Source organism: Balaenoptera physalus (genome assembly GCF_965194825.1).
Source record: "Balaenoptera physalus genome assembly, chromosome: 13".
NCBI lineage: Eukaryota > Metazoa > Chordata > Mammalia > Artiodactyla > Balaenopteridae > Balaenoptera > Balaenoptera physalus.
This window is the reverse complement of record NC_138892.1, coordinates 62,767,874-62,790,161: the sequence shown is the minus strand read 5'-3', so window position 1 is coordinate 62,790,161 and position 22,288 is coordinate 62,767,874. Positions and strand designations below refer to the sequence as shown.

Sequence of the window (22,288 nt, the reverse complement as noted above, 5' to 3'; positions counted from 1 at the left end):
GCCAAGTGATGCTGGTGGGGGTGTCCAGGGCTCAGAGGGCCCCAGTCCTGGTTTCTCAAAGCAGCCTAATTGCTGTGTGACTTTGGGCCGCTGCTGAGCCTCTCTGGGCCTCACTTTTTCCACCTCTTCCTCGGGAAGCCCCCGGGTAAATTTATTTATAAGTCAGCGACAGGGTCGCTGCCTGGGAAGATGTCAGCAAGGCCGCAGACGCCTCACCTGAAAAACAGCTCCCCCACCCAGGCCACAGGGGGGCGGATTATGTAACATGGTGTGCGGCGAGGGTTGGGGAGGGGGGCCCGCGGGGCGGGGCCGGGCCCTCGCGGCTATTCCGGGCGCCGCTATTTTTAGCCCCATTGATGAGGCTGCGTCGGCCACGCCGCCGGGATTCCGGAGACGTCAATGGGCGCGCGTCACGGTCCCCGCCCGCCCGCTGGGGGAGGCGAGCCCGGGGCTGGGGCGGCGGCGCTGGCGGCTGCGGGGGCGGGGGGCGCGGTCGCGGCCGGAACTGGGGGGCGGGGGGGCTCCCCGGGGGCGGGGGGCGCGGGGCCGCGGCGGCGCGGCGACAGGAGCGCGAGGCGGCGGCGGCGGAACAGTGGGGGCCCCCGCGCGGCGCCCGCGACCCCCGGCCGCCCGGCCATGGGCGCTCCTGCGCTGCCGAGCCGCTCCCAGCCGGCGGGGGCGCGACCCCGGAAGGCGGGGGTGGAGAGGCGAGCCAGGCGAGCTGGGCAAGGTGAGGGGGCCGGGGAGGGGGCTCCGGGCGCCCCGGGAAGGATGGGGTCTGCGCGGGTGCGTGGCGGGGGTCGGGGCTGCGCCTTGAATCCCGCTTGGAGACCGGGGGGCGTGGGGACAGGGACTGGATTCCCGGCGGAAGCGGCTAGATCCGGGTCAGCCCCCGAGTGTGGCGGCCAGCGCTTTCTCGCCCCAGCCCGCCAAGGGTGGGGTTTGGCCCGCGAGGGGTGCTGGAGGTGGCCAGGCCGGAGAAATTCCTTCCATTTCCCCGCTGGCTTCCAGGAGTTAGGGAGCTCGGCTGCCAGGACACCGAGCCGGGAGGGACCAGAGTTGCCCGGTGCAACCCCTTCGTGGGACTGAGCCGAGAAGCCGAGCCTGGAGAGGGTCTCGTGGAGTAAGGAGCGGACCTGGGATTAGAAATGCTGCAGAGGTGGCTTCCAGTGGAGTAATAATTTGGGTTGGGGGCTAGTATTAGGGGTGTGCTGGGAAAAGGAAGGCTGGGCAGAGGTAGGTGGATTGAGAGTAGTTATGCCCAAAGTGTGCTGATGTAGTAGGAGGCTTCAGTGGTGACTTCAGGCTTGGTCCTAGACCCACACCAAGTGAATTGGATGAAGACTTGAAAGGGAAGCCAGCCGACTCTTTGTAGTGACCTAGAGGTGAGAGGAATGACAATGACAAATGTATAGTATGGTAAAGCCAAGATTCCAAGCGATGGCAGCCAGGCAGAAGGATGGGCCAAGTCTTAACAGGATGAATGAGACTGATTATGAATGTTGAGGCCTGTGCTGGAGTTAAGAAAATTAGCTGAGAGGTTCAACCCAGCAACCCAGGCCCCGGAGCTTCCCACTGGTTCTCTGGTGTTGGCTGTCAAATTGCTCTGTGCCCACTAAGCAGGTCCAAGGAGGGAAGGGGGATGCCTGGCCCTGGGCTCCCTGGTTGGGCTCCCTGGGTTCTAATCCTAGCTTTGTCACTTCCTAGCTGTGTGACCTTGGGCAGATTGCTTAACATTTCTGTGCCTTAGTTTCCTCCTTGTTAAAATGTTCATAGTAAGAATAATGCTTTTCTCACAGTGTTGTGAGGCTAAAATGAGAACACGAGTGTAAAGTGCTTAGTGATATATTTAGCATATGGTGTTCAACAAATATTAGCTGCTGTTGTTATTGTTGATAATAGTAATATGCCCATTTCTGGGTGGGGACATTGGCCAATGCACAGTTTATGCCATCAGGAAGCCACCAGGGCTGCAGAGGGTCTGTCATTCATGTCCTGTTGCAAGGAGTTCAGATAAGAAAAGACTTAGTTGATAGGAAGGAGGAGAAGGAGGTTTCAGGTGGGTTCATGCAAGGCTGGGATCCAGGGCTGGGGGCTCTTTAGTCAGTCGTGACTCAACATAGGAAAGAACCCTTGGAGTTTGGGTCTGCCCCCAAATGGAAGGGACAGCTCCTTAGCTGCAGTGTTCTCCCTGCCTCCTTCCAAGTGACTGTCTGACCCTCCTCCTAAACCCGTCCTGATGCAGGCATGTCTGAGTCCCCCTCTCCCGCATTCCACAAATACTTACTGAGCACCTATTAGTACTGAGCTCTGGTTTAGAGACTGAACTGTGCAGCAGTTGAGACAGATGCGTAAACAGATGCACAGCATTAGTCCTATGGAGATGATAAAAATAGGTTCATGTGGCGGGGTGGGAGTGGAGGTGAAATGGGAATGGAAACCTGATTGATGAGAAGGCGCTAGCCATACAGACATTGCAGGCAGTGACTCAGAGGCTCTGAGTGGGGAAAGAAAGCCCATGGGGCTGGAGCACAGCAAGGAAGGGGAGCAGGAGCTGGGTACTGAAGTCTGGCCTGAGCCTCCCACTTCCTTTGGGGGGGAATCACTTTCTCCTCCTCCAAGCCCGCTCAGCCCTTGGTTTGTCCTCTGCACAGTGCTGATTGTAACCGACCTTGATTCATTCCTGCCTTGTAACCTCCTGGGGCCCAGGGATCTTGATTTGCTGCTTCTTGGATCTCCCACTGTTTGAAGCTCACTGTCTGGCTCTCAGTAGGCCCTCAGTAAATGCTTGTGGAATGACTGTTGAGGATGGGATTTTGATGGGGGGGGCAGGAGGTGGGATCAGATGCCTGCTCTAAGATGTTATGAATCACTTTCTGGGCACCAACTGGATCCCCTACTCTGACCTCTGTTCTCAGATACAGGGTCTTCCCGGGCACTCAGGTTGGGCCTGACTGTGGTAGGAGGTGTTTGGCCCTCCCTACCCTTTGTCCTCAGCTGTGGGCTGGAAGGGAGAAAAGGGAAGGTTGGTGGGGTCGGGGATGGGGGGAGGCTAGGGCATGACCGCAGACCATTTCTGGGGTACGGGAAGATGACAGGGTCATTCTGGGAAGCAGGTGTAGGCTGTGGGCTGGGCCAGGTTTGCAGCCTGGTTCTGCCTTCTGTTTGGGGTCGGACTCCCTCCAGATGATCCAGACCGCCTTCCCCTTCTTCATGCCCTGCTCCCCATTATACCCACAGGGATATCGGGGTGCTAATAGCTCTGTAAGAGGAGAATCTGGGTACCATGGGCCAGAGGAGCTCCCCTTAGCCTGTGGACCCTGGGACAGAGGTTAGGAGGGTGAAGGAGTCCCTCACCTACCCTCTGGGACCCCCTCCTCCTCACTCCTTCTGCCTGCCACCGTGGAAGCATCTACTTCTCTTTTCCCAGATCTCATCTCGGCCTGAAGGGCATCCTGATAACCAGGGAAGATCACGCCTTGGCTGGTCCTGCCCTCACCTTGGGGCCCGGTCAAGAGAGGCGAGGGCTGAGTAAGGGTAGGAAAAGGGAAGGAGAGAAGTGGGGTCTGCGTTGCCCTGGCTGAAGGCTTTGGCACCAGCAGGGTCAGGGGGAGAGCTTGAAGAGGCTGGAGGGGTGACACACACAGGTGGCTCTGGAAGTAGAGGCCAGGTGCCCAGAAGTGGCTTGGAATAGGAACCAGGGTCTGGGGTTAGCGTTTATGTGTCTTCATTCAATTTCTCCTAATAATGATAGCACCTATGTATATCTAGCACTGTTTTAAGTCCTTTACACATATGAGCTCATTTTAAGCCTGCTGGTAACCGTATGGTTGTTAATTTTAGAGATGTCAATTACAGATTCGCTTTTTCTTTTTTAGATTTATTTATTTATTTATTATTAATTTTTTGGCTGCATTGGGTCTTTGTTGCTGCATGCAGGCTTTCTCTAGTCGCAGCGAGCAGGGGCTACTCTTTGTTGCTGTGCACGGGCTGCTCATTGTGGTGGCTTCTCTTGTAGCAGAGCACGGGCTCTAGGCACACGGACTTCAGTAGTTGCAGCATGTGGGCTCAGTAGTTGTGGCTCGCAGGTTCTGGAGCGCAGGCTCAGTAGTTGTGGCGCACGGGCTTAGTTGCTTTGCGGTATGTGGGATCTTCTCAGACCAGGGCTTGAACCCGTGTCCCCTGCATTAGCAGGCGGAGTCTTAACCACTGCGCCACCAGAGAAGTCCCACAGATTCTCATTTTCACCGATGAGTAACAGAGAAGTTATGTAACTTGCCTAAGGTTACAAGTGATGGAGCCAGGATCTGAACCCAGGCAACAGGGATGCAGCGTCCGTGCTCTTAACCACTCTACCCCAAGCTGGACCTTCCAGTTTTGTGACTGGAATCCCTTCAGAGAGGATTTCCTGAGAGTCCCCGTGGCTCGGATTAGAAGGCTGGGCTGCCTAGAGATGGGGGCATGGAGCCCTTGCTCTGCGGCCTCTGAGGCTTTGGGGGCCAAGTTGGAGCCCCTTAAAGGAGAGAGGGGTATTCTGCTCTGTCCTCACAATAGCTCCCTTTTCTCTGCCTACAACATGCCCTTTTGTGCACGTCAGGGAGCTGAAAGCTGGATTGAGGTACGCCCCTCCCCCCAGGAGTGGGATGTGAGGCTGAGGGGCTGTGTCTCCAGGGCCCTGAGATGCCCCAGACACTGTCGGCAGCTCCTGGCCACACCCCACATTCCCAAGTGCTGTTTGCTTGCGGTGTGGGCCCCCAGCCTCTGACGCCCAGCTCGGGGAGGCCCTGGGGCTGGCTTGTCCCCCCTTCATGGCCTGGGTCCTGCTTCTGTTCCCACTCCTGTGTTTTCTGGCTGTGCTGTCTCCAGGGAATGGTCCTGCCGGCTGGTTCCTCCTCTCTCGCGTGGACTCTCCCTCTGTAGGCCTCCACCGTGGACAGAGGCCAGCCCCAGCCCCTCCCTGGTGTCAGCGCCTTCTGCCAGGCCCTGAAGGCCCGAGGGATGGTCGAGTGTTGTTCAAGGTCTGTTGGTCCATCCAGAGTGGTGAGTGCCCTGCTGTTACCCTTTGTACACCCCCGGGGCCTTTGAGCGGGTGGCTGGGGGGCTGAGGTGGATGTGGATGGAGCTGCCTGAAGCGGATGTGGTTTGGGGGATGGAGGGGGAAGCCCTGCAGAGGTGGTAGGCGAGGTGCTGCTCAGCATGGGGAGATCTGATTTCTTCAGTGGTGGGGGTAACACGGGGGCAGGGAAGGGGGAAAGCCTGACTTTCTTAGCAGGACAGACTGGGGGGCTCTGGGCCTGGGTGTCATGGGGTTGTCGGGGATGACAGCTGCTCCCAGGGCAGCATGTGTCTGGTTCCAGGAAGCCGATGGGGTGGGGTTGTGTAGCTCAGGCCAGGCTGGGAGTATAGTGGGGCAGACCTGGGGGATGGGAAGCTGCCTTGTTCCTAGGATGTAGACACTGTACCAGGGGAGTGCATGAAGGGAAACTGGGACCACCCCTTGCCTCTCTGAAAGGGTGATGACTGCCCCCTTCTGTGGTGGGCCTATAGGTCCTGTGGGGTCTGGTATGGGGAGATGGCTCTATGAATGGGGAGGATCTTGCTGACAAAGGGCAGGGACAGACCCTTCACTATTCATCCAACATCCCTGAGAGGGAAAGTCTCAGACTTGTGGTCTTGGCCAGAGAAATCCTTGGCCGTCTAGCTCCCCTCCTCTTCTTATGGCTGAAGAAACTGAGTTAGAGAGGGGAAAAGGCACTTTTCAAGGTCCTACATTGAGGACATGTAGACCCAAGCTCAGAATCCAGGTCTTCTGGATTCTGGGCAAGCTCAGTGGCCTGGTCAGCTGGTGGAGGACACACCTTCCTTGACTGAAGATGCCTCCAGAGAAGACACAAGCTGATCTGTGGGTGAGGGGTGGAGTGTGGGAATGGGATTTCCACGAGGCCTTTCCTTGGGGACTTGAGATACTGGGGCGGGGTCAAGGGTACATAGTCCTGGTCACCGTGTTTACCTGAGAGAGCTGGAGTTCAGCTTGGCGCCCTGGACAGAGACCCTGTTATTCCCTTCTTCCTTCCCCAGAAACGGGGGTCATCTCTGAGCAACACCCCCTTCAGGCCTTGAGAGATCCCCGGATGAAGCAGGAGCTGGCTCAGTATCCCCCCCTGGACCCTCAAACCCTGTTGCCTCTTGTGGAGTTGGTGTTCGAGGTGTAGAGAGTCCCAGAGAGGTGGCTGGGATGGGGAGGATGGGGTACCAGCCCTCCAAGCCTGGAGGGAAGGAGGGAAAGCCCTGGGAAGCAGGGCCTCCTGTTCCGGGGGCTGCGCTGGGTATGCACCTGGCCTCTTGCTGGCAGCAGGCACTGTGCCACCAACCTCGGGCTGGGGCAGGGAGAGGAATTACTGTAAGTGGAAGAAGCAGGTGTCCCTGGTCAGCTGGACATCTGGACTCGGGAAGCACGTGAGTGAAGATGACAGCAGCGGCCGGGTGTCTTTCCCTCCGCTCAGCCCCCACCTCCGCCCTCAGGTCAGATGCGGCCTGCTGAGCGCCTAGCCTTCCCTCTGGGTACCCAGTGGCTCCTGGGGTCAGAATTCCTTGCGGTCAGTCCGTTGTCTGGGTGAGGGTGATGATTGGGTCGAATTCCCATGCCAGAGACGCTGCCAAGGCCACCGTGAGGGCTGCCAGCGGGGGCTCCATGAGCGCTAGAGCTGCTGGTCCTGTGACGTGGGCACCTGTCTGCCAGGCCCGGGCATGGGCCCAGGGTCACGCTCATGCCGGGGCTCCCGTCAGCTGACTATTTTAGGCTCTTGCTGACCTGGGCCAAAGTCAGGCCTCAGCCAAAAGGGCCCTGAGGCAGCTCCCCCTGCCCCCAGAGGCCAGCTCTGGTTTCAGCTATATAAACAGAGGAGGACATGCTGGCTTGGAGGCCGCTCCACGTCCTGAGTCCACTCAGCTGGTGCACAGCCTCGGTCGGCAGGACGGGCTGACTGGGCGGTCACGTCTCTTCCCGCAGGGCTTCCTGAGGCCACCGGGAAGAGTCCCCAACCAACCCCGGGATTCTCCCTTGGTGCAGTTGTCCAGGACCTCAGAGAATCAAAGCAGATCGTGTGGAGGAAGCTGGTGAGTCTTAGGAATGGGGAAACCGAGGCACAGGGGCTGGGCTGTTTGGATCTTTTTCCATTGTGACTGTCCGCATTGTGGTTTCTTTGGCCTCGAGAGGAGGAGGGGCGGAGGAGAAAGCAAGGGTGGCCGACCCTCCCAAGGAATGAGAGTAAAGGCTTGATGGCACTTGGATGATGGGAGTTGGACTTCGACCACTTTGTGGTTGAGAACCAGGAGACGAGGAAATAGGTGATGCCATCTCTCTCCTTCCTCAGAGATTTGCAACAGGGTCTTCCATCCTCCTGCCCTGTTGACCCGGCCTGGATAACACTGGTCGGCTCAGGCTGGGGAGGGATGCTGGAGTGAGCTGGGTGTCAGTCAGGTACCTCAGCACTCGTCCCTGAGTAGGGTCCCTGGCCCCCCAGCTGGTTGGGACTTGGGGTCTGAACTTGTGGATTGACGTCCCTGAGCCCTCGGCCCCTGCCCCGCCCTCCTTGCCTGGCTTTCCGCCTGGTTTGGTGCCTGAGAAGCGGGACTGGAGCGAGGCTTGGCAAGTCCGCCAACCGGCTTGCCACAAACACGCTCCCCGGGAGCCGGGCCAGGGGCTTGGGCCGGCGTGGAATAAGCGGAGCTCCTTACGTGGGAGGCTGTGTGCTCTCCTTCTCGGTTCTTGAAAAAAATTTTTTCCCTTTCTGAACGTGAGTCTTTAAACGAATCCAGAGCCTGTGACTAAAAATACTTTAACAATAGGAAAATGCATCAGTCTTTCCGGCTGGGCCTCGTTATCAGAGGGTTTTTATTTTGGAATTTGAAATTTTGCCCAAGGAGGCTGGGTGGAGGCCTTGGGCAGGGACAGGAGAATTTGGTGGGTTGTTGATGTTGTGCAAGGTGGTGGGAGAGCCCCCACGGGTGGGGGAGAGAAGAGCTGGCCAGGAGCTGAGCAGACTGAAGGGCATGGAAGGAGATTTTTTTTTTTTTTTTTTGCTGCGTTGGGTCTCCGTTGCTGCCCGCGGGCTTTTCTCTAGTTGCGGCGAGCAGGGGCTACTTTTGGTTGTGGTGCACGGGGTTCTCATTGCCGTGGCTTCTCTTGTTGCGGCTCTAGGCGCACGGGCTTCAGTAGTTGTGGCACGTGGGCTCAGTAGTTGTGGCTTACAGGCTCTAGAGCACAGGCTCAGTAGTTGTGGCGCACGGGCTTAGTTGCTCCGCAGCATGTGGGATCTTCCCGGACCAGGGCTCGAACCCGTGTCCCCTGCATTGGCAGGCGATTCTTAACCACTGTGTCACCAGGGAAGCCCATGGAAGGAGATTTGAGGAGGCTACAAATGAGGCGTGGGCCACCTCTTCCCAGAGGAACTCCATGATCTTGTCTGTGTTTTCCAGCTCTGTCTGAATGTTCTTCCTGAAGTCTGATCTTGTTCCTTTATGTTGTATGTTGATTCCTTCTGGCCTGTTAGCAGGCTGGGGGTTGAGAAATCACTGGACTGAAAATGACCTCTGTGGAGAGAGGTCTGACCTGCTCAATTAACCAGCTTTCTTCAGAGTATCAATTGAGCACTTGCTGCATACAGTCTGGAATTTTCCTGGTGCTGGTTGGAGCCACATCTCTGGGCATACTCTCATTTCCTTTCACGCAGCCCTGGAGAGGGAGAGGTGGGGATGGGGGTACTGTTTATCTCAGGTTCTTGAAGAAGGAGGGTGCTGGCTCCCCAGTCGAGCTGACGGCTCTGGTGTCTCCTTTCTGTGCCTGCCTCGGGACCCTGCTGCAGGTCCCTAGAGCCCCAGTCCCCAGACAGTGCTCCCATTTCACTGCGAGCCTCCCCCTTCCGTTAGTGACTTGAATTCTAACAGCGCCGGGACGAGTGATGTTGTCAGCATTGGGCAGATGAGGAAACGGTCTCGCAGAGGGCAAGGGACTGGCCCCGGGTCACACACCAGGCTTGCTGGCTCCAGGTCAAAGATGCCTCTGAGAGTTCCTTTATCTTTTGCCTCTGTTGGGGGCTGGGGTGAGAAGTGGAGGGCGGCGGCTGACCTGCCCGTGTCCTTGGGAGCCTGTTTTCTGGGAGGTAACGACACGTGTGGTCATGGCAGGGCCTGGACAAGGGCCAGAAGATCAGACCTGGGCCTGCCCCTACATCCCCAGTGCCCAGAGCTGTCCGTGGAAGCCCCCTGGGGCAGTAGGCAGAGCTTCCCTGCCCACCGCACAAATCCCCCTGCCTGCTGCCAGGGCAGGAAGAGGAAGTGGCCGGGTCAGGCCTGGTGATAGGTCCTGGGGCTAAGGTTGGGAAGCTCGGGGAAGGAGGCAAAGCTCACTCCCTCTGCCCACCCTGTGGGAAGGGTGTGGGGGCCCATGGGTGGGGATGGCCTTGGTGAAAGTAGGGCAAGTTCCTGCCCTTTGCTCAGCAGGGGCAGGGGCCAGCCTGAGGTGGGCGGGGCAGCGTGGGAAAGGGGCTGTGCAGTTCCACTTCCTCCATCTCCTATTTACCCACTGTCTTGGCTGGGGGACGATGGTGTACTTTGGTGTACTTTGGTGTACTTTGGCTGCCCATTTGCGGCCTGCCCTGGGCCTGCCCTGCCTGTTGAGGATGCATGAAGGGGCCTCCTGCCAAGGTGGGAGAGACAGGGCCTTGCCCTCATGTTCACACATTGGTTGTCGGGGGAGGGATGGCCTGAGCACGAGAGTCCCCGAGCCCCACAAGATTTGACTAGCAGGGGCCAGGCCCGAGCTGAGTGGTTCAGAAAACATACTGCGAGAGGACCCCTTTCTAATGTCAGATGCTGCAGCCTCTCCTAACCGTAGCTGTGCTCGAGTATGTGTTGATAGAACAAATACATAATGAGAAACAGCCACTGTTTCTCTGTGATTTCAGTAAATTCCAGCGGCATCTGCATCCATGTGAATAAATATGCCTCTCCCATTTAGGTGTGGCTATTTTTGTAAATAAACTTATATTTCTGAAAGTATAACATACATACAAAAAAGCATACAAATCATAGACGTTGAAATCTTAAGAGTATATAGTGTGATTACTTTTCCATACTGAACACACCCAGGTGACCATCGTTCAGACTAGGAACCGGGATGCTTCCAGTCCCCCCAAAGACGCCCTCATAGGCACTGCTGTGTTCAGTTTATAGGCCGTGTGCGTACCAGCTCTGTGGTGCACTTGTAAGAATCAAGGCTCATGGGGCCAGAAGCCACAGCTCTGGAGTTCAGAGTTGAGGGCAGTGGGTCTAGCACAGAACTGGGAGTTAGGGGAGTCTGATTCCTGGCCCCTAAGCCTCCACCTCCTCATTTATAAAATGTAGGTGGTAATTCCAAACATAGAAGGTTAGGGAGAGGGTTAAGTGGAAGAATCCATGTGAAGTGCCCTAAGCCGAGGTCTGACCCTTCATTGGTATTCCTCACTCCCCCTCCCCCCAAACCCTCCAGTGAGAAGGTACTTATTATTTAGAGTTAGGCTGGTCCAGGAGGGTGTTATGAGCTGAAGTCTTAGAGGATCAGTAGGATTAGAATAGAAGGAAGAGGAACAATGTGCCCAATGGGTGGTGGGAAGGTTTAGCCCAAGGTCTTTATATTGGGGCAGTGGGGAGCCTGGGGGTGGTGAGGGTAGATTGGTGGGCTGTGCTGTGCGAGCCTGACCTTGGGCAGCTGTCTCGTCTCCAGCACAGCATCTTTCCCTGCCCTTCCTGTGTTACCATGGCCCTGCCTTACCTTCTGGTCCTCACCTCTAGTTTTGGATACCTCTGCCATCATTACCTGTCTCTTTCCAACCCTTACCTACCCCACAATGAGCTGTTCACTCTGACCTTGCTCTTAAAGGTTGGGCTTAGTGGGGTCCCTTGGAGTCTCCGTCCAGCCTTCGACCAGCTTATGCTCTAGGTCTCCCAAAGTCTGCATCAGTTATGCCTTTTCAAGAGTTCCACCTTGGCCAGATTCCACCTCAGAGCCCCAGGCCACCCTCCCTGGAGGGCATCTGGCCAGCAGGGATGAAGCCTGAGGTCCCCAAGCCCCTCTCGCCTCTCCCCCCTCTGTCTTAGGCTAGGTGCTCCCTGGGTGTGTTCCTAAAGAGGGACTGCCTTTTTCTCCTTATTTACTTATTTTCAGAGTGTAGTGTGTTCCAAGCCCCCAGCATCCCCCACCTCCACAAGCATGGCCAGGTGGCAGCTGCTGTTGTCTCTTCCACCCTCTGCCTTTGGGGCAGCGAGACTGCAGCCTCCAAACCTGCAATCTCCCGCGGAGATGGGGCCTGGGCTGCAGGCACAAATCTGGAGGCTGGATGCTGAGACGTGGAGATTTAGACTGGGAACCTGGACAGCTCCTCACCGCACTTGAGTTCCCTGGGGCTTCTGGGTGGGCCTCCCCATGGGAAGGTAGGGGACGGTCTGTGTTGCTCTTTACAGATGGAAAGTGGTGGGGAAAAAAGGGGGTGCTAGGGCTCAAGGCTAGGTCAGCTTTCAAAGAGCCATTAAGGCTGCAGCTAATATACTTTTTCTTTTTTCTTTTTTTTCTTTTGCTGATGAGTTTTGGAGGGAAGAACATTGACCTGGGAAGAACATTGGCCTGGCTAATCATCTTTTGCTAACACATTAGAATTGTTTTTATTTTCTGAGGCTGCGGGGGGCTAGGTGGGGAAACCAGCCCGTGACCCAGCTGGGTTAGTTTCACCAGCCCGGACTTGCTTGTGCTTCTGAGTAAGGTGCAGCTCTTCTGGGAGCCCTTGGGTCCTAATCCGCAAAATGGGAAGACATGAATTATCTTAGTGGTTTCAAACCAGTTTTAAGCTGTGGAATCCTTTTTATCCAAGTAATATCTTCTGCAAAAGCCCAAGACAAAGAAAAACAAAACTTGGGCTAAACGTCAGCCTGCCCACACTTCACCTTCACGCAGGTGGCCGTGAAGCGTCTTTGGAAGATGTTTTAGCAAAGGCCAGAGCTCTCTGAAGACTGCTGGTCCATGTTGAGACTGTGTGCTGCAATGGGGGAGCTATGCTAGGTTCTGACCGGATCACCGAAGGATGCTGGTGTTACATGAAGACTGCTCCATCCGTGGTGGACAGTAGGGTTTGGAAAGAGGAGGCAAGCTGGTGAAGGGGCAGTTTCTTAATGGATGTGGGCAAGGAGAAGGGGAAGTCGCTGGCCTCAATCAGCTGGTCTGCTGCCTTCAGGCACCAGTGAGGCATGGGCTCTGGCTGGCAATACGAACGGAAGATCCAAGAGAAGTTCCAAAATACAATTTCAGGAAAAGGTGAAAAGTAGCATGTGGGGCATCAGGAGCAGAGATGGGTGGCAGGCAGGGAGTGCAGAGACGGCAAGCTCTGTCTGGAATGGGTGACGTTTGAGGTGCTGGTGGGATCTTTGAGTGGACAGAAGTGGGGGCTGGAGAGCAGGGTGTGGGAAACCTGAGACGGAGGTGAGAGTGGAAGTGAGGAGCATGAAGTGCCTCAAGGGTAGAGGAAAGTGCTGTTGGGTGACCAGGGGAGGCCAGAGTGGGGTCCGTGGGCGCAAGCTCAGTGTTGAGAGGAGAGAGTGGGAGGGGTGTGGGGAGGGGCTCTCTTCTTCTAAATATTAGCCTTTTCTTCCTTCCTCTCCCACCTCGCAGGCGAGGGCTCCCGGGAAGGCTGCAGGTGGGAACTCCTTGATCATGGACAGCGGAGGGTGTGAAGGGATCCCCTAGAGATGTAGTCAGGTTCCACCCCAGTGTGCCACCACCTTGCTCTGTGACCTTGAGCAAGTGCCATTATTTTTCTGAGCCTGTTTATTTCTAAAATGGGGAAGAGTCGGCACAGATTCGAAAAGATTTCTCAGGCTCCACCCGGTTCTGAAATTCTGTAATTTCCCAACTAGAGTGCTTTCACCCTGTCAGGGACTGGGGAGGGTAGTGGTGAGAAATCAACTTCAGCTGTGAAGCACAGCCCGTTGGCCTGTCTTGGGCTTGGCGAATCCCTGCCCTCCGGAAGGTACTTTGCATGAGAAATTGGGGGGAGGGAATAGGCGGGTGTGTGTGTTTGTGTGCGCGTGTGTGTGCGTGCGCGCGCGGTGGGGGTAGTGTGGTGTCTGACGTCCCTGGGCAACCTCTCAGCCCGAGACCCCGCTGGGGAAGAAGGGTCAAGTGCAGTGGCAGCGCCTTGGGCTGAGGTGGGGGGCGCAGGTTCCCCAGGGTGCGTCCCTGAGTTGCCCGCCCCTGCCCTAGGCCTTCTCTGGGCCGCACAGGAGGGTAGTGGGCACCCCGGGCCCGCAGGAAGGGCTGGGGAGGGTGCAAAAGCGGAGCCGGGCGCGGTCGTGGCTCCCGGGAGCAGCCGGAGGGTGAGGAGCTCCTCGTCCGGGGAAGCCCCGCAGCCACGGCGCTAGAGCACCCTTTTCTCGGCCTCTGGCCCTCGGGCTGCTTATTTCGGCTCCAGGGGCCCCGGGCCGGTGCTGGGTCCGGCCGGAGGAGCCTCGCGAGTCCGCGAGCTGCTATTTTTAGCTGGCGCAGAGGGTGAGAGGGGACTATTTATAGATCAAACAATCCGCGCTCCCTGCGTCAATGGAACCCCGCGTGCGTCACGCGCGCAGACATTCCAGGCCCCCCCTCTCGCCCCGCCCCCTCGGGCTCTCCGTCCCCGTGCCTCCCCCTGGCCGCCTCCCGCCGGAACCGCGCCGCCCCCCGCGCCCTTGTATGGCCAAAGCTCGCCGGGCCGCGTGCGTCAGTGGCGCCCCCGCCCCTCCCCGTGCGTCACGGAGCGCATAAGAGCAGGGTCCGGCGCGACCGGAGTCCCAGTGGTGGAGGCTGCGAAAGTTGGGGGAGTGTGCAGGAGCGCACGCGGGACCGGGCTGCGACTTGGGGCGCCGGTCCTGGGCAGGGGGAGCAGGAGCCAGCCGGGTAGGTGACCCCCGGGAAGCGTGTATCTCCACAGAGCTCTGTTTTGGGTTGGGGGGGGTTGCTGCATGAAGGAGATGGGTGTTCGCGCGGGCAGAAAGGGTGTTTTAGGGTCAGCATGAAGGAGGGCGGGGGTAGGATGCAGCTCTGGCGTTGGGGGTTAGCGGTTGGAACGGTATGAGGACCCAGGGGTAAGGACCCAGATCGGACTGGAGTTTACTGAGCGCTGTGTGTGTGTGTGTGTGTCGGGGGCGGGGGGATGTCCGTGCAAGGTGGAAGCCACAGAGGGTTAGGTTGGCGCCAGCAATGGGGACCTGTTCAGTAGGAGACTGGCTAGAGTTGTCTCCCAGGGTCCTTTAGTGGGCACAGGGCGCCTGGGACTTAGTTGCTGGTTGGGGTCTCAGTACGGTGTGCGTGGGGGAGAAGGTGCACAGAGCTTGGGCTGCTGGGATGTATCTGACTCCTACCAGGATTGAATTTCCACAAGGGTCTCCTTCTTCCCAGCTTGTCAGCTCGCACCCCAGCCGTTAGTTGTTAGTTGTTTTCTTAACACTTTAGAAGCTGTGGCTTAGTTTGTGGTGACCCCCAGCTGGAAGTTTCTGCCTGAATTATCTTAGGAGAGGTCTAGATTGTTGAGGTCAGCATTGGCTGAACTGTGCAGGGGGTGCTGCTGTGTGTTGCAATAAAGGAGTCTTCTCACCGGCAAGAGCAGGGTCTCTGGAAGCGTAGGGAAGATTGTTTTTACTGTAGCTTGGATCTGTGTCTGTCTGTATGTGTGTGTGAGAGAAAGAGGGAGCGAGGGAGGGAGAGAGGTGGAAAGCGTCATTCTTCGGGATCCTTGGTAGGCAGTTGTTAATGTTGCAGTCTCTGGTGTGGTACCACCTAGAGGATACCACCCCCGCCCCACTCCCGCCTCAGTTTGTGTTGGATCGTACAGGTAGGGTGCAGCCTGAGGCTTGTTTAGCACAACAGGTGCAAACCACATTGTTGCCAGGACCCGCCTGAAGCTGGATTCTCCTTGCTCCCTCCTTCAACCCCACCTCTTCCTTCTCTCTGTGCTTCCGCCAAAGGCTAGACGTAGGTCCATATCTTGTGTCATTAAGTACCTGCGTGAAGGCAGGAGTGGGGGTAGTTTGGTGGGGATTGATCCGGATGTGGGACGTCCATGTGGAGAAACGGGATTTGAATAAGGCTGGAACACCCAGCCCAACCCTGTGTAGCTGCTGCCTCTTTTCCTCCACCCAAACCCATCCCTGCCCAGGCTGTCGTAGTGCAGGCAGACGTGGCCACCCTTATCTCTTACAGGTGCTCAGTGCCTCTGGACGGGTGCCACTGGGTGCGTGGGGCCAGAGTTTCTGGGGGCTCTGTTGTCTGGGTTGGTTGTGGGAGTGTCAGGTCAGGGGTGGAGCTGCCCTGTCCAGGGCCCAAGGAGGTGGGAGAAAGGCTAGAACCAGAGGACTCCCTGGGCTCTTGGCCAGGAGGTGATGCCAGCCTTTGCCCCCTCCTGCTGTCCCCCTTGGTTATGGCACTCTTTGTTTCAGCTTGCTTTCTTACCCAGCCTCCCTCCCTGACTGATGAGGCCCAGGTCACGGAGACCCCCAAGCCAGGACGTGGGATGGGGAACTGTCCCGGAGCCTCCTCTGTGTTAGTTTTCGACTTGTCTGCGAACTTAAGGATCCCCCCTGAATGATGCTCTTTCTGCTCCTTCAGGCTCCTCAGGTTTGGGGCAGGGTGTAACCCCCTTTGCCTGAGCTCCTGGTTTCTTCAGGGCACAGAACTCTTTAGTGGAGGGACCCAGGCTTCCGTCCCTCACCAGCAGGCTCCCCTTCTTCCCTGCATAGCCACCTCAAGTCTCCTGGACTCTGAGTGCTCTCATAAAAGTAACAGGGGGAAATGCTTTGCGGGTAGCAGAGGAATTCCTCTTCAGGACTTCTCCTGGAAGTCCAGGGGCTGCTTTCTCCCTCATGCTCCCCCTTCCAGCATATGGCCTTTAAAGGTCTGGAGCCAGGTTACCTGATCCCTTGGGGAGCTGGGGACTGGGTAAGGAGGCCGGGCTCCCTTTCTCTTTGCTTCTGGGAGCATCCCAGGCAGTGTAGAGTGGGTGCCTGTCCCCAGATGGCAGGACTGGGGTGCGCGTGGGATCTGCAGCCTTTGCTCAGTACATAGGGTGGGGACGGGGGTGGGGTTGGGGGGTGGGGGGTGGAGGGGCACAGGCTCACTGCTGCTTAGGCTGCTTTCGTAGGCAGCTGGGCCTTCACTCCCAGCTCCTCTTCCGTTTGCAGGATGTCCTTCAGCCCAGGCACTGGCACTGTGTGGGGAGGAGGAGAGGGGGTTCTGGAGAGGCTGGGCCATGCCTGGGAATATTCCCAGAAGTGCCAGGTTGGAGGAACAACATATCTGCTGCCGGGACTGGGCTCAGGCTTTGCCCGGCTGCCTCTCCCACCCACCCTTCTCCCAGCCCCCACCCATGCCTTACCCGGTGAGGGAAGGGCAGGGGGCTGGAGGAACACAGCTTTCCCCTGTTCCAGCAGAGAAATGCTGGCTGGATGCCTTCCCTAGGGTTCCCAGGCTGCCTGGGGTGTGGCTGGCCTTCCGACTTGAGCCCACTCTTGCTGGGCCATTGCCCAGGGGCTTTGTGACATGGAGGTCGAGATGGTGCTCTGGCCGGGAGCCAGGATTCCTGGGTTCTGTGGTGGGCTGTGGCCCTAACGCCTCGTGTCCCATGTCTGGCTGGGATTCCTGCCACCTGGCAGCTCAGGGGCCTATACTTAGAGGTCAGGCCTCAGGCTTCTCTCGCTGACTCCCCCGCCTCCCCACTCTTTGGTCTCTTCCTTCTCCAGAGATGCCCTGTATCCAAGCCCAGTATGGGACACCAGCACCAAGCCCAGGACCCCGTGACCACCTGACAAGCGACCCCCTGACCCCCGAGCTCAGCAAGCCCACCATGGACCTGGCCAGCCCTGAGGCGGCCCCCGCTGTCCCCACTGCCTTGCCCAGCTTCAGCACCTTCATGGACGGCTACACAGGGGAGTTTGACACCTTTCTCTACCAGCTGCCGGGAACAGCCCAGCCGTGCTCCTCGGCCTCCTCCTCGGCCTCCTCCACATCCTCATCATCAGCCACCTCCCCTGCCTCTGCTTCATTCAAGTTTGAGGACTTCCAGGTGTACGGCTGCTACCCCGGCACCCTGAGCGGCCCTCTCGATGAGACCCTGTCCTCCAGCGGCTCTGACTACTATGGCAGTCCCTGCTCAGCCCCATCCCCGTCCACGCCCAGCTTCCAGCCGCCCCAGCTCTCTCCCTGGGACGGCTCCTTCGGCCCCTTCTCGCCCAGCCAGACTTACGAAGGCATGCGGGCATGGACAGAGCAGCTGCCCAAGGCTTCTGGGCCCCCCCAGCCGCCGACCTTCTTTTCCTTCAGCCCTCCCACCGGCCCCAGTCCCAGCCTGGCCCAAAACCCCCTGAAGCTGTTCCCCTCGCAGGCTGCCCACCAGCTGGGGGAGGGAGAGAGCTATTCCATGCCAACAGCGTTCCCAGGCCTGGTACCTACTTCTTCACACCTTGATGGCTTGGGGATGGTGGATGCGCCCGTGACCTCAGCCAAGGCCCGGAGTGGGGCTCCGGGTGGAAGCGAGGGCCGCTGTGCTGTGTGTGGGGACAACGCCTCTTGCCAGCATTATGGTGTCCGCACCTGTGAGGGCTGCAAGGGCTTCTTCAAGGTACTGGGCTGCCTGGGGGGTAGCTTTTTATGAGTGGTGGGACAGGCCGCTCTGTCACCCCTGCGGGGTCTGTGGTGGCTTCCCTTGGGTTCTCCTCCCAACAAGTTCTGCTCTTTTAGATGAGGGCAGGCCTGCCAGATGGGCCACTGTCCTGGGAGCAGGGAGTTGGGACCTGGGACCTTTTCATGCTGGGACTGGGGCTGTAGAGATAATGGAGGGAGGGATGAGAGCTGGGCAGAGGGTGCGGGCTGCAGGGGTACCCACGAGGGGAAGTTCAGTGACCAGCCTCTAGCTCTCCTCTGCCTGGCCTCCCCCCAGTCAAGGTCCTGGTGGGAAGGGGGGCCCCAGGCACTCGTGTTCCTGGCACAAGATGAAAGGATCTGAGAAGAGGGCTTGGTGCTTGAGGGCTGGGGGCGGACTTGGGAACAGGCTGTGTGTTTGTCCCAGTGCTGGGTGCCTGCTTCGCTTCCCGTCCCCACCCCCAGCCCCTCCTCAGCCCTCTCGTGTCTGCCCCAGGGAAGGGGCAGGCGGACGCAGGCACGTTAAGAAGTACCGGCTGCTGGGGAGCCCCGAGCCCCTAATCTTGTGTCCTGAGGGTGAGGCCGAACCCTCCCCCGGTGTCCCCAAGACTTTTCTCTTCCTTCCCCCACCCATCCATCTCTCCCTCTCCTGCCACCCAAATGTTAGAAAAATAGCTGTGAACAGAGAGCGCTTTTGTCTGCGATGGCAGTAGGATGTGGACGCTTCCCTCCCCTGGGCTCCCCCCATCCCCACACTCTGACAGCCTGTTCCGTGTTGCCCCCCCGCCCAGCGCACGGTGCAGAAAAATGCCAAGTACATCTGCCTGGCTAACAAGGACTGCCCTGTGGACAAGAGACGGCGAAACCGCTGCCAGTTCTGTCGCTTCCAGAAGTGCCTGGCTGTGGGCATGGTGAAGGAAGGTGGGTGGCTGGCACAGGCCCAGTGGGACAGAGGCGGGCCTGCGTGGGGTGGGGCCGGCAGAGGCCCCCAGACATTTGTTCTGGTGGGCCGCAGGGGAGGGCATGCCTGGGCCCTACTTCCTCCCTGACCTCTGGTCCACCTGCCTGCCTTGTGGTGGGGGAGGTCCCTGCAGAGTCCCCTGGGTCTCGGGGGCTCTAGGTCCTTGGACTTGGGGGTGCTGCCCAGCACTGCTGTGCACGGCTTGGGCCGAGAGTCCCTTCCCTGGGTGCCTTCCTCCCTTGCTCACCCCTGCCCATTTCTCTGCAGTTGTCCGGACAGACAGCCTGAAGGGGCGGCGGGGTCGGCTCCCTTCAAAGCCCAAGCAGCCCCCGGATGCCTCCCCTGCGAATCTCCTCACCTCCCTGGTCCGGGCACACCTGGACTCAGGGCCCAGCACTTCCAAACTGGACTACTCCAAGGTGAGGCCCCGCCCACCCCACATTCAGCGCTTTCCTGCACATTAGAAAAGCCCCCCCAACCCCCAGTTCCACAAATTGAAAAGAGAGGAGGCCCCTGCAGGCTGACCAGATGGGAAAATGTACCCCTTTGGGCAGTGGCCAACTAGAAAAACGTGCTCCTTCCAGCAGCCGTGGCCCTGGGTTAATATGTGAAAGTTAGCAAGCAAGCGTGGGCGGAATCTCAGCTCCACTCTCACCCCAGGATCTGGCATCCGAGGGAGGGAACGACATGGCTGTACGTGGCGGCCTCGGTGCGGCGCTTTTCCTGGGGTCTGACCCCGCCAGGCCGCTTCTTAGTTCCAGGAGCTGGTGCTGCCCCACTTCGGGAAGGAGGATGCCGGGGACGTGCAGCAGTTCTACGACCTGCTTTCGGGTTCCCTGGAGGTTATCCGCAAGTGGGCTGAGAAGATCCCCGGCTTTGCCGAGCTGTCCCCTGGGGACCAGGACTTGCTGCTGGAGTCGGCCTTCCTGGAGCTCTTCATCCTCCGCCTGGCCTACCGGTGAGCTTGCAGCTGTCTGCTCACCCCTCGCCCTGCCGCCCTGCCCTCAAGCCCCTCTGACTAGTGTCTGCATCCCTGCCCACCAGGTCTAAGCCGGCTGAGGGGAAGCTCATCTTCTGCTCGGGCCTGGTGCTGCACCGGCTGCAGTGTGCCCGCGGCTTCGGGGACTGGATCGACAGCATCCTGGCCTTCTCTCGCTCCCTGCACAGCTTGGTCGTCGATGTCCCTGCCTTTGCCTGCCTCTCTGCGCTTGTCCTCATCACAGGTGGGTGGCTAGTTCCACAGACCTGGGGAGACGGGGAGGGCTTGAGGGCCTGGCCCTGGATGGGCGGGCATCTGGCGCTTCCTGGGCCCCCACCTTGTGGAGCGAGGGTGATTAGATGCAGAGAGGGGTAAGCATGGCTCAGGGCAACACAGCTGGCAGGTGGCAGAGCCAGGGTTCAGGCCCAGCTGTGGCTGACTGCAAACCAAGCCAGCCTGTGAGTTATCCCAGAGAACCGAAGATCCTGATGGTGTAGGTGTCATGTGTGGCCTAAAGTTTGGGTTTGCTTTTAAAATCTTACTGAATCGTGTTGCACACAGGAAGTTTTTGCAAACGGAGCATGTGCACATGAATAGCACCCAGATCAAGAAACAGTCATGACCGGGACCCCAGAACCCCTCCCTGTGCCCCCTTCCGGTCATTAGTTCCCCCAAGGGTGACTGCCATCCCGACTGCTAACAGCGCAGATTAGCTGTGCTTGTTGTGTACGTCATGTAAATATAATTATGCGGGATGGAGTTTTTGGCATTAGATGCGGAGATTTTCGGGTCTCTTTATTTTTTAAAGCACCAGAATCTGCCCCCACCTCTTTTTCACTTAATGTTTTTAACTGAAATTTCACAAAGCTACATAGGACAAAAAACTGTAGGACAAAATCTGAGGCACTCTAGGCTGCAGAGAGAGTATGGTGGGTTTTGAGGCCTGCTTTCCCTGGAGGTGGCCTCTGAAACACTGCTGCTCAAACCCAGGGTTTCTCACAAACAGTCTGGGGGGAAGAAAACCAAAAAGCAACACTGGCCCCGTCAGAAAACCTGCGTAAGGTTTTATTTCCTTTTTGCGACCTTAGGCAAGTCATTTAACCTCTCTGGGCCTCCCTTTGTCACTTGGAAGATGAGGATAATGAGCGTTGCTGCCTTGCTAGGCTTCTGCTGGGGCTCAGAAATGGGCTCCTGTGCTTTTGCACAGTGCAGAGGGCTGTGGGGCCTGGTCACTGGCGGCCGTTCCACAGACCTGGGAGAGGCTGGGTCTGCAGGGGAGAGGGACGTTTGCTCCTCAGATGTGCAGCTAATCCTGCACCTTCCCCACAGACCGGCACGGGCTGCAGGAGCCTTGCAGGGTAGAGGAGCTGCAGAACCGCATCGCCAGCTGCCTGAAGGAGCACGTCTCGGCCGAGGCAGGCGAGCCTCAGCCGGCCAGCTGCCTGTCACGCCTGCTGGGCAAGCTGCCTGAGCTGCGGACCCTGTGCACCCAGGGCCTGCAGCGCATCTTCTACCTCAAGCTGGAGGACTTGGTGCCCCCTCCGCCCATCGTCGAGAAGATCTTTATGGACACGCTGCCCTTCTGACCCCAGCCCGGGAACACGTGTGCACTCTGTGTGCACGCTCATACGCCACCCCACGTGCCTTTAGCCCACGGCCCACGGACCCCTGGAGCACCACCCCTCAGCTTGGGCCTGAGCTGCAGACTGGCCGCCCCTCCCCGCCACCTGCTCTGGGAGGTCGGCAGGGAGTTCATGCCCTGGGGGAGGGGGGGATGCATTCACAGGGGTGACCCTTACTATTTGTCTTACCCCCCAGCCCAGCCCTGGTCTTCATGTTTTTGTAAGATAAAACCGTTTTTAACACACACACCGCCATGCTGTAAATAAGCCGAATGCTGCTGTAAATACAGGAAGGAAGAGGTTGAGGTGGGAGTGGGGTTTGGGAGGGAGGGACGGGCCCCCACCAGCCTCCTCCTACTTGCTCTCTCTTCCCGCCCTCCTTCCACGTGTACATAGACTCACTCTAGGAGGAAGACAAGTGACAGATTCTGACATTTATATTTGTGTATTTTCCTGGATTTATAGTATGTGACTTTTCTGATTAATATATTTAATATATTGAATAAAAAATAGACATGTAGCTGAAGCTAGGATCCTGTCTCTCTCTGACACGCTCCCCCCATACCACCCATCCCCAAAATGGCATGAGAGGCAGGGGTGGCACCCATAAATCTTGGATGTTACTAACCTGAGCTTACTGGCCTCAGTTTACTCATTTGTAAAAGGTGGAAATAATCGCAGCTGCTTCATGGGGTTGTTATGCAAAGCACTGAGACTAGTTTCGGTCGCGGAGAAAGCCTCTGGGAAACAGGCCTGGCTCGTGGATGGGGCCTGCACCTGGAGGCTGATTCATCCAGGGATAAGAGCACCGGCTTTGGCTGTAAGTTCCTAACCTGGGGTGATGGCCTCTGATTCGACTTCCACATCTGTAACACAGGGAGGAGGGCATTCCCCACCTCACCTGGCTGCTGGGATTGCGAGAGTGTGGGTGTGGTGCTCACCATAGGGCTGGGTACAAGGCAGCTCAGGATGGTGATAGCAGCTATCATTACCCAGTATAAGTTTTTTTCCCATCCCCATTTTCAATATTTCTC

General features: G+C 58.0%; 1 protein-coding gene across 4 annotated transcripts; it reads left to right on the top strand.

Annotated features, from left to right (window-relative positions):
* Positions 1–700: 700 nt before the first annotated feature.
* Positions 701–21,780, top strand: NR4A1 (nuclear receptor subfamily 4 group A member 1). 4 transcript variants are annotated; one of them, XM_082422498.1, is made up of 9 exons: positions 701–730; positions 4,867–5,040; positions 7,010–7,116; positions 16,795–17,672; positions 18,484–18,613; positions 18,921–19,072; positions 19,409–19,611; positions 19,698–19,876; positions 20,962–21,780. In XM_082422498.1, the coding sequence occupies exons 4-9, from the start codon at positions 16,797–16,799 to the stop codon at positions 21,216–21,218; spliced, it is 1,797 nt and encodes a 598-aa protein (XP_082278624.1). In that variant the 5' UTR covers positions 701–730; positions 4,867–5,040; positions 7,010–7,116; positions 16,795–16,796; the 3' UTR covers positions 21,219–21,780. The 4 variants fall into 4 exon arrangements, with proteins under 4 accessions (XP_082278624.1, XP_082278623.1, XP_082278621.1 ...); XM_082422497.1 differs by lacking the exons at positions 701–730; positions 4,867–5,040 and having other exon boundaries at positions 6,631–7,116; XM_082422495.1 differs by lacking the exons at positions 701–730; positions 4,867–5,040; positions 7,010–7,116 and adding an exon at positions 12,101–12,343.
* Positions 21,781–22,288: the final 508 nt, after the last annotated feature.

What these genes read in the sequence shown, in the direction of transcription:
- NR4A1 (XM_082422495.1), top strand. Translation starts at nt 12,277, where the DNA reads ATGGGCTCTGGCTGGCAATACGAACGGAAGATCCAAGAGAAGTTCCAA. An exon ending in AAATACAATTTCAGGAAAAG is followed by an intron (nt 12,344 to 16,794) that starts GTGAAAAGTAGC and finishes TTCCTTCTCCAG; the next exon opens with AGATGCCCTGTATCCAAGCC. An exon ending in TGCGCTTGTCCTCATCACAG is followed by an intron (nt 19,877 to 20,961) that starts GTGGGTGGCTAG and finishes CCTTCCCCACAG; the next exon opens with ACCGGCACGGGCTGCAGGAG.